At 49.3% G+C, this 9606-nt stretch overlaps 1 protein-coding gene across 2 annotated transcripts; it reads right to left on the minus strand.

Moving 5' to 3' along the window:
* Window positions 1–467: 467 nt before the first annotated feature.
* On the minus strand, window positions 468–6504 carry ZCCHC9 (zinc finger CCHC-type containing 9). 2 transcript variants are annotated; one of them, XM_054003446.1, is made up of 5 exons: window positions 6007–6504; window positions 4629–4779; window positions 4310–4402; window positions 3329–3397; window positions 468–1451 (listed from the first exon to the last, which is right to left on the minus strand). In XM_054003446.1, the coding sequence occupies exons 1-5, from the start codon at window positions 6271–6273 to the stop codon at window positions 1126–1128; spliced, it is 906 nt and encodes a 301-aa protein (XP_053859421.1). In that variant the 5' UTR covers window positions 6274–6504; the 3' UTR covers window positions 468–1125. The 2 variants fall into 2 exon arrangements, with proteins under 2 accessions (XP_053859421.1, XP_053859422.1); XM_054003447.1 differs by having other exon boundaries at window positions 1242–1456; window positions 6007–6493.
* Between the last annotated feature and the right edge of the window lie 3102 nt (window positions 6505–9606).

The following is a 9606-nucleotide window of genomic DNA, read 5'->3' on the forward strand; positions in this document are numbered from 1 at the left end:
AAAGCACGCCTCCGTGGGACAGCAGTGGGTGCACCCAAGGAGTGGTTTTGTCCAGCAGGTACAGCTCAGATTGCTCTGCAGGAGCTGCACAAGCACTGCCTGCGCCAGTACCACCAGGACAGGCCAAGTCCACGGCCCCAGGGCTGCAAGAACACATTACAAAGCCAAGGAGCTGGGAAATTATCTAAAAAGATGCTTTTTAAACAATATACTCAATTCATAGGATAGAAAGGGAAATGCTTCTTAAGCTGGGATAAATGTCTGTTGCCAAAATGTCCACATGAAACGGATAGCTTTGAGCTGTTATCCAATAGTTAATTAAAACTCCATAATTAATCCTTGGTTTCATTCACATCCACTCCTCTTACCCATTTAAAAATGTGCTGATTAATACTAACTGAACATACAGCCCCTATCTCAAGTCTCCACGGCAGCACCAAGAAATCTAAAATATGACCTCTAACCACTGTATTTTTTAGCAACATTTTATTAAAAATAATCACCTGTACAAATATAAAGTATCTCCACACAATTTAATTCCCCGCATTTGTTTTTGGCTGCAAAAAAAAGTATGTGAGGGGAGCTCAGGGATGCACTTCTCCAGTAATACTGGTGGATGCAGGAACTCTGTTTGGACTTGGGTTTCTTAATTTTTCTGTTTAGTATCCACTGGGTGGTTTTTTTGGGGTTTTTTTTGGGGTTTTTTTGGTGGGTTTTTTGGGGTTTTTTTGTTGTTTTTTTTTTTTTTTTACAAATAAAAGTTTACTCCCAGCTCACCAAGGCATGTAAACAGTGCAGATTTTTGAGCATTTTCTTCAAAAAAGAAGTAAATAAACTAAGAAAGTTTCTCACTTGCTCTCCAATTCCTTCGGGGTGTGTTTCAGCACAGGTTTCAGAGGAAAGGCTGGATTCTGTCAGTGAACACACTGAAATGACCCAAATTGGTGTATGACCAACCAGGTTAATGGCTGACAATAGCAACTACAACCATCAGGAACTGCACCCCAAGCTCGGCAGCCCACAGGGCTGATCTGTACCTACACCACAAGACAGAACATATGGAGGAATAAGTTCATTATTCCTAAAAGGAAAAGGCAAAACCAAACCAGAATCCAGCAAGAACCTTTAGAAAACACCCGCAATTCCTTTAATGAAACAGCCACTTGCCGTGCTCCCTTTGTTGCCAGCTTCACAGTGAGCCAGGCAAGTTTGGGAGGCAAACCGGGAAAATGAGGGGAGACGGAAAACCAACAGTTCCTCTGCAGCTTGCTTGATTTTCTGGATCCGCTCTCTGTCGTCAGCACTCGGGCGCAGGAGCAGAGTTTGAGAGCCAGGAGCTTTCAGAAAGTGACGACCTTGGGTCGCTTGGGCTGCGCTCTCTGCGGCGCCGGCGCGGCCGCGACGTCCTCGTGGTCCGCGCTCAGGCCGGGGGTCCAGCGCCCCACTGTCACCTGCTCTGCAGGGACACAAAACACAGCAGTGCCAGGCCAGCCCTGCCACCCAGGCCAGGCAGCACACCCAGCCACGGTGCCCCAGCTCACAATATACAGATGTATTCATTCCACATCTTCAAGAGCTGTTGAAAACAGGAGGGGCGTTGTTTTTTCCTTATCTCCTGCTAAATGCAGCCATCAATGCCGTGCCTCAGAGATAACTCCCTCAGAGATAACTCCCTCAGAGATAACTCCCTCCGGAGCCATTTCTGTTTAATCTCGGCAATCAAGGATCCACCCACGACTCACAGAATGACAGCAGCCCAGTGTGAGATGCTCTGCCCAGGGTGGAGGAGCTGAGCATCCCCACCTGGATATAATCTGGGGCTTGGGACAGAGCAGGCAGTTCTTTTCCACTGGATCCCCACAGGAACGGCCACCCTTACCCACTGGTTTGTTACCAGTTACCAGATTGCTTCCACAGGATCACCACTTCAACAAGACCATTTCATCTGGACTGCTGCCACCACCCTAACTAGCAGGGTGTCAGGTTCTATTCTGACTCTGTCAGTGGTTTTCCTTTTGTATTATTGCATGTATTTTGTTTTGTTTTGTTTTTTCCCCTTTTCCTAATAAATTGTATTTCTGACTTGGAGTCTCTCACTGGTTTTGCTCTCAAACCAGAACACACGGGAACCCACATCAGCCTCTGGACACTGAGGCTGGCCCGATCTGCCTGAGGAAACTGGAAGCTGTATTGCCTTTGGCAGCTCTCCCCTGTCTTCCTGTACCTGAACATACTCTGCACAATGCTCACTTCATCTCCAACAATATCACAATTCTTGCCAGTGGTGTCACAGTTCCAATTAACTGCTTTTAACCAGCGGTGCTAGCTTTGAAAGAAGTCCCTTGGGAAAATAAACATCACTTACAGTCCTCATTATGGATGTTAAACTTGCCAGAAAAAGGCAGAAAAGAAATCTACTTACAGGCTTCTTAAACATCAGTCACTCAAGTGGGCACAGTCTTGCTACTTGCAGATGAGTTTGGGGAAATTTCAGAGTCTTTTGGTGTCATAAATTTCTGTCATACCAATTCAGACTGAATCTGACCCATTCTAAAGTGGCAAAGCAGCACACACCTAGAATCCTACATATGGTCTCAGACCTAAAAATATCATATATGTAGGATCAGATATAGAAAATGCCACGAATAGTTCTTACATAAATTTCACCAAAGTGGCTTATTATTAAGTGGCACATTAACTAAGTGTCACAGAAACAAAGTAGAAAAATGCCCAAGTGTGTCACCACTCCAGGAACAGGATCATTCTTCAAACCCTTTTCTGATGCTTTGCCTCCTGTAGCACAGTGGGGGCTCGGGGTATCTAAATTAATTTTTCTACCCACATGGAAAGCTGAGGAACACATAAGGAAACAGTTCATTAGCTGTGAATCCAGCTGGACAGATCTTTGTCCCTGTCCTGGGTGCCTGACACACCTGTCTGCACATACCACCACCCTGCACCGGGCATTGGGTTCAGATCCACCACTCCACACTGAAATCTGCAAAAAGCAGCAGCCAGTTCTGCTGTACAGCTGCCAGACTGTGAACAGCAGCACAATTATTGGCCAAAAAAAAAAAAACAAAAAAACAGATTATTTCATATGGCTTTCAGATACACACAAGATGAATTTCCCTTTAAAAAAATATAATTATCTTAGTTTTGCAGTGCAACTTAGTGCCTCCTCCACACCCTCCCTGAGTGTCCCAGCAAAAGGTCAGCTCTGCTGCTTCCAAGCTCTCTTCCCACAGCCTTTTCCCTGACCACAGCTGTGCAGAGCAGTAGCTGAACCCTGCTGGACCCACAGCCACCCCACAGCCCTGCAGCTCACCTGCGTTCTGCTTCTCCGGGCAGTCTTTTTTGAAGTGCTCCACAGAGCCACAGAGTTTGCAGCCCCCACCTGTTCAACAACAGAAAGCTGTTACTCATCTGAGCGGTGGGGGAAAAAACACCACAAAAAACACCCAAGAAAACACCCTTCCTGTGTCTGTGAGGGGCTGAGCTGTTTGAGATCGCACTGTGCTGTACAGCACCACACACCACAAACTCCAGACACTGCTTACTGGGTATTTCTGATTTGCTGGAAGCTCTCTTTTTGAGAAACAGGCTGAAATCTGCTGAAATCCACACTGAAAGGAACTCACAAAATTGACAGGGGCTCCTGAGAGGCAGGTAATCCAGCTGCAGGTACTGAGATGTGAAATTCTACACAACACAGAATTCCCCGATACAAACACTTGAGAGCAAGGTGATTTTTGTTCCACTTCAGCTGTGCTGCAAGATCACCCTCTGGAGTTTGCCAAGACCCCACGTTTCTGCTGGGAAACACCATGCTGGCTGTTGGAGCCAGTGGAGGAGTGAAGCTTTCAAAGTTAGACCCCATTTCTCATTGAAGTCACTCAGATTTAAGATGCCCCAAAACACAGGGAAAGCCTCTGTTCTGCCACCTCCCAGAATTTTAAGCTACTGTGTGAGAATGTTCCTACCACCTACTTGGGTGCATGTAAATACACACTGCCTACATTCACACAGGATTTTTTGTTCCTTTGTGCATGTCCTGCTGAGGTACAAGCAAAGTCTCACACTTTGCACCCCATCCTGTCACTTAATACTAAACCTACACCTAAAACAGAAATCCCCAGGTAATTTATTTGACAATGGATTCCCCAGAATTACCCTGCTTTTACTGAAAGATATACAGGAATTCCTTTTAGCCACACTCTCATTCTCTTGCAGTGTTATTTTGTTCTGTATCAGACAGGAAGGACACAGAAATTTAGTTTTACTGAATTTAGTGACTCAGGACACTCACCTTCAGCATACAACCCCTTGGGATTATCCGGACACGACCTTGACAGATGCCCCATCTCACCACAGATGAAACACTTTGCATATGGAAATGGCCCTGCAAAATTCCACAGGGTTTACGGTCCACATCAAAACCTTTGTGAACTCACAGACCCAACACACTGCAATGACAATATTTTAACCACTTCATGCTGTAAATTACTGTCAGGTTCCCCGCTGTCATGCTGCAAAAGTTAAATTTCTGACACACAAAGCTTCAGGGTCAGCAGTCAAGACAATTCAGACCCAAGCACTTCACAAGAGCACCAGTTCCTGAGACCCACCAGCAGCTGGATCCACCTTGGCTCTGCATTTGCTGAGGTCGTGCTCCGTGGATCCGCAGCGGTAGCAAATCCCTGTCCCCATGTCTTGGCTCTCCAGCACTGCAGGACAATCAGCCACGCCGTGGCCAGGTTCTCTGCAGTGGAAACACACCTTGGAAGAGGAAAACACAGTGATGAATTCATGAGTGGCACCCAAAACCTGGAAATCCCAGCCTCACGGGGGCTAAAGAGTAAACACCATTTTGTCCCCCAGGAAAAAGCAGCCAGGAAGAGACTCTGTGCTCTGCCATCAAACTGTGCTCTGTGCCATCAAACCACAAAACATGGGCACTTTTCTCCTTCAACCAGCAAAACACAGTTTGATGAATCACACACAGAAATTACCTGAATTTAGTTTCACCCAGGAACCAAGAGGGGCTGGGGACTCCTCAAAGGGAACAGTGCTGAGCCAGGAGAGCCAGGCTAACGGCTACTGCTGGAGCTGAAAGCCACCTTTTGTTCCAAACTTCACGTCCAAACTTTCACCTGAAACACGCTGTGCCTGTTGGCAGGGGAGGGCCGAGCTCTTGCTGAGCCCCACAGCAGCACCACCACAGGGACAGAGCTGTGCATCCCACGTGGGGCTCTCTTTGAAAAACGCTGTGGGAAAATGAACGGGGCGGGGGGGGGGGGGGTGAAAGGGGGAAATTTCAGGGGGAAATGCAGTGGCTGCTCCTGGGATGGGACCCCACACGCACACACCACAACCCAGGCAGCACTAACAGGAGGGTGGAGTGAGGAAGGGGAGCCCACAGCTCTGCCAAAATCCCTGCAGAGGAAGGAAGCTGGTGGCTCCTTGCAGCTGATCAGCCACACAGCAGCTGAAAGCCAAGGGAGATAAAGGAGGATGCTCTGTTGGACCAGCAGCTGTGGTGAAATCCCTGTCTTCGGACTGAGCACATCCCACCCCAGGGCTACCTCAGTGCTGTCCTGAGCGAGCCGCTCCCAAGGTACGACCACCCCTAACTAAGACGTGTATCACTCAAAACGTAAACAAAACAGTATAAAAGCGAGTTAGGAATGGGGAGGAGTTTGGGAAGACCGTGATCTGTGGGATTAGCTGAACCTATTGTCTCTTCCCCACAGAGTGAACACTGCGCTCTGTGTGAGCTTTACTAGGAATTAGGAGCTGGTCTGTGCACTGCTTTGTTTAGAGCGCTTTGGACGCGCTGTCACCGGCATCCCTCGGGCCTTAACCCGGCACATTTTATTACAAAGGGCGTAACTGCGCTCACTGCTCATGCCAGCCCTTCAGGGGCGCCGACACACTGCCCAGATGCGAGGGGTTCGAGCGCAACCCGGAGCGTCTCTCCCTTTCCTGCCCTCCTGCAGGGCTCACCATGGCGTTCTTCTTCCTCTCCTGCCTCCTCAGCCTCCTGCTCTCCCGCCGCCTGTCCTTCCTCCGCGCCTCCTCCTCCTCCTCCTCCTCCCCGCGGTGTGCCGCGAACCCGTTCACGTCCTGGTTCTCGTACTCCTTCTTCTTCTTCCTCCTCCCGCTCCTGGCTGCCCGCGGCGGCTCCGGCCCGCTCGGCGCCAGCTGCTCCCAGGGGGTGGCGGGCAGAGCCCGGGCCCCGGGCGGGGCGCTCCGCCGGGCCCAGCGGGTCATGGCCCGGCCCCGGCTCCGGGAAAGGCTCCGGCCCCGGCCCCGCGCACGGCGATGACGGACGGGAAGAGGAGGAGGGACGGGAGGAGGAAGAGGAGGAGCGGGAGGCGCCGGGAGCGGGGCTGTGGGGAAGGGCGGAATGGCGGTGCGTGAGGGGATGCGGGGAGCCCGCCACCCTGCCCGGGCAGGGACACCTTCACCGGTCCCTGGGGCGCTGCCAGGGATCCAGGGGCAGCCCCAGCGGTGCCAGGGCCTGCCCACCCTGCCAGGGAACAATTCCTGACTGCCAATGTCCCATCCAGCCCTGCCCTGTGGCAGTGGGAGCCATTCCCTGTGTGCTGTCCCTGCAGCCCCTAGAAATTGTCTCTCTCCATCTTTGCTGCAGCCCCTTCAGGCCCTGCAAGGCCCCCCTGAGCTCAGCCCAAAGCTTCTCCTGCCCGGCTGAGCAATGGCAGCCGTGCCAGCCTTTCCTGCCAGCAGAGCTGCTGCATCCCTCTGCTCATCCTGGAGCCTCCTCTGGCCTGGCTGCAGCAGCTCCAGCTCCTCCCTGTGCTGGCCCAGGGCTGGGGCAGCTCTGCAGGTGGGCTCTGAGCTGAGGGGCAGAGGGGCAGAATCCCCCCTGCCCTGCTGCCCCCGCTGGGCTCAGCCCAGCTCAGGCTCTGGGCTCTGGGCTCAGCCCAGCTCAGGCTTTGGGCTCAGCCCAGCTCAGGCTCTGGGCTCTGGGCTCAGCCCAGCTCAGGCTTTGGGCTCTGGGCTCAGCCCAGCTCAGGCTTTGGGCTCTGGGCTCAGCCCAGCTCAGGCTTTGGGCTCAGCCCAGCTCAGGCTTTGGGCTCTGGGCTCAGCCCAGCTCAGGCTTTGGGCTCAGCCCAGCTCAGGCTTTGGGCTCTGGGCTCAGCCCAGCTCAGGCTCTGGGCTCTGGGCTCAGCCCAGCTCAGGCTCTGGGCTCAGCCCAGCTCAGGCTTTGGGCTCTGGGCTCAGCCCAGCTCAGGCTTTGGGCTCTGGGCTCAGCCCAGCACAGGCTTTGGGCTCAGCCCAGCACAGGCTTTGGGCTCTGGGCTCAGCCCAGCACAGGCTTTGGGCTCTGGGCTCAGCCCAGCTCAGGCTTTGGGCTCTGGGCTCAGCCCAGCTCAGGCTTTGGGCTCTGGGCTCAGCCCAGCTCAGGCTTTGGGCTCTGGGCTCAGCCCAGCTCAGGCTTTGGGCTCAGCCCACCACAGGCTCTGGGCTCTGGGCTCAGCCCAGCTCAGGCTTTGGGCTCAGCCCAGCTCAGGCTTTGGGCTCTGGGCTCAGCCCAGCTCAGGCTCTGGGCTCTGGGCTCAGCCCAGCACAGGGGTGTGGAGTCTCACCTGGGGACAGTGAGGGCTGACCCGGCGGATCCCCGGGGCTGTGTTCTCGCAGGAGGCCCCTCCGCAGTTGAATTCAATTTTCATGAGACAAATAATGCTTCGCCCGCCCCAAGCCAGGCTGCCGCATCTGGTGTTTTTAGCATTTCACTCGATCCCCGTGACGCTTCCTGGTTGGTGTTACAAAGGTATGTGCATTATGCATGCGCTATGTGAAAAACACCAATCACTTGGTTTTTTAAATTTTTAAAGTTTAATAATAATAAAATGGTTATAAAAATAGTAATACAATTAGAGTAATAAAAATTTAGAGTTAGGACAATCACAAGACAATAAAAAGCAAAGAATTACGGACGTCCAGATGCTCTCGGGCACTTAAGCCATGACAAGCATGCCTTGTGAACAAAGGAATCACCTTAAAAGCAAGAGCCTGTTGCATATACAAAACACTTCATGATTATGCATATATTTTATTTAAAACAAGAAATTCGTCTGGTACTTGTCAAAAAGTTTCTGTTAATCCCCAGGCGCCTTCGAGTCTCAGTCAGGCTTGAAGAAGTTCGTTTCTATTGATAAGGAAAGCCATAAATTCCTCTCCTCTGGAAAATTTAGGGGTTTCTGTAATTGTTATCCTTGTGCGAAGAATTCCTTGATTATCCCATCTCTTTCTCCAGATAGTTAAAAAGTATCTTACATAGTATAGTTTCTATTTTAACATTGTGTTACAACCTAAAAATACATTCAACACACTACTTGAGAGCATTAATACAGCACAACTTTCCAACGTTACACATGTAATATTCATTGCAACATTTGCGAAAAACCAGTCATAAAATACGCATTTTTCACACGCTGTATAAAACATATAAGGAGTATTACACTTCCTCTAGTAGTTATCCCGAACGCTTGCGTCTCCCCAGAGGAATTCGCGGATTTTGCCGATTTTCCGGGGTTTTGAGCCCACTAGAGGGAGGTGTGCACAAAGCGTGTTCTACTCTGCACCGCTGCCAGGCAGGACGAGCACGCCTTTAGGAGCAATTAGCGCTGACTGCAGATAAAAAAAAAAAACAAAAAAACCAAAAAAACCTGATTGTGAAAAACGCCAGCTGCTTGTTTAAAAATTTTAAACGTTTCATAGTAATAAAATAGTTGTAAAAAACCAGTAATAAAAATTAGAGCACTAAGAATTTGGACAATCAGAGTAAGGACAATAAAAAAGCAAAGAATTACGGACATCCAGATGCTTTCCTCAAGAAAGCACACCTTGCTAACAAAGGATTTACTCTTAAAAGCAATAGCCTGTTGCATATTCATATATCTCACACATGATGCAAATATTCCTTTCAAACTAGGAATTTTTCTGTTTTTAGTCAGCTTCTCCCATCATCTTATACATCAATCCTTTTGGCTCTGGGGTGTCTGGAAGAAATCTGTATGGTCCGATAAAGAGACAATAAATCTTCTCTTGAGTTTTTTTTTCTTTTTCTTTTTTTTTTTTTTTTTTGTTTGTTTGTTTTTTGTTTTTGTTTTTTTTGGGGGGGGGGTTTTTTGTTTTGCTTCTTGTAGCTGTTATCTCTATGTGAAGAATTTCTTGAAGAAATTCTTGAAGAATTTCTTATCCATTCCTTGTGCTGGTCACAAAAAGATATCTTACATCAAAATAGCTTCTATTTTAATGTTATGCTATAGCCTAAAACTATATTTAACACGCTACTTTAAAAGGATTAATACAGTACTACAAAATAACTTTCCAACATACCACAGTATTCAATTTAATATTTGCTAAGAGCCAATCACTTAACACGCATTTCTCACACTGATGAACGCCGTTTGAAAGCCAGGAAATAAAACCAGAAGGGACCAGTATGTCTTTTTAAAATTAAAACCACCTCCTTTGCCGGTGTAGTTAATTACAGCTCAGCCACAGCATGAGGTCCCCGTTGCTCCTGCAACTTGCTTTCCTTCTGCTTTGATGAAAAGTGTGCTGTCCTGTCTT

This window comes from Vidua macroura, chromosome Z (assembly GCF_024509145.1).
Source record: "Vidua macroura isolate BioBank_ID:100142 chromosome Z, ASM2450914v1, whole genome shotgun sequence".
In the NCBI taxonomy this organism is placed as follows: Eukaryota; Metazoa; Chordata; class Aves; order Passeriformes; family Viduidae; genus Vidua; species Vidua macroura.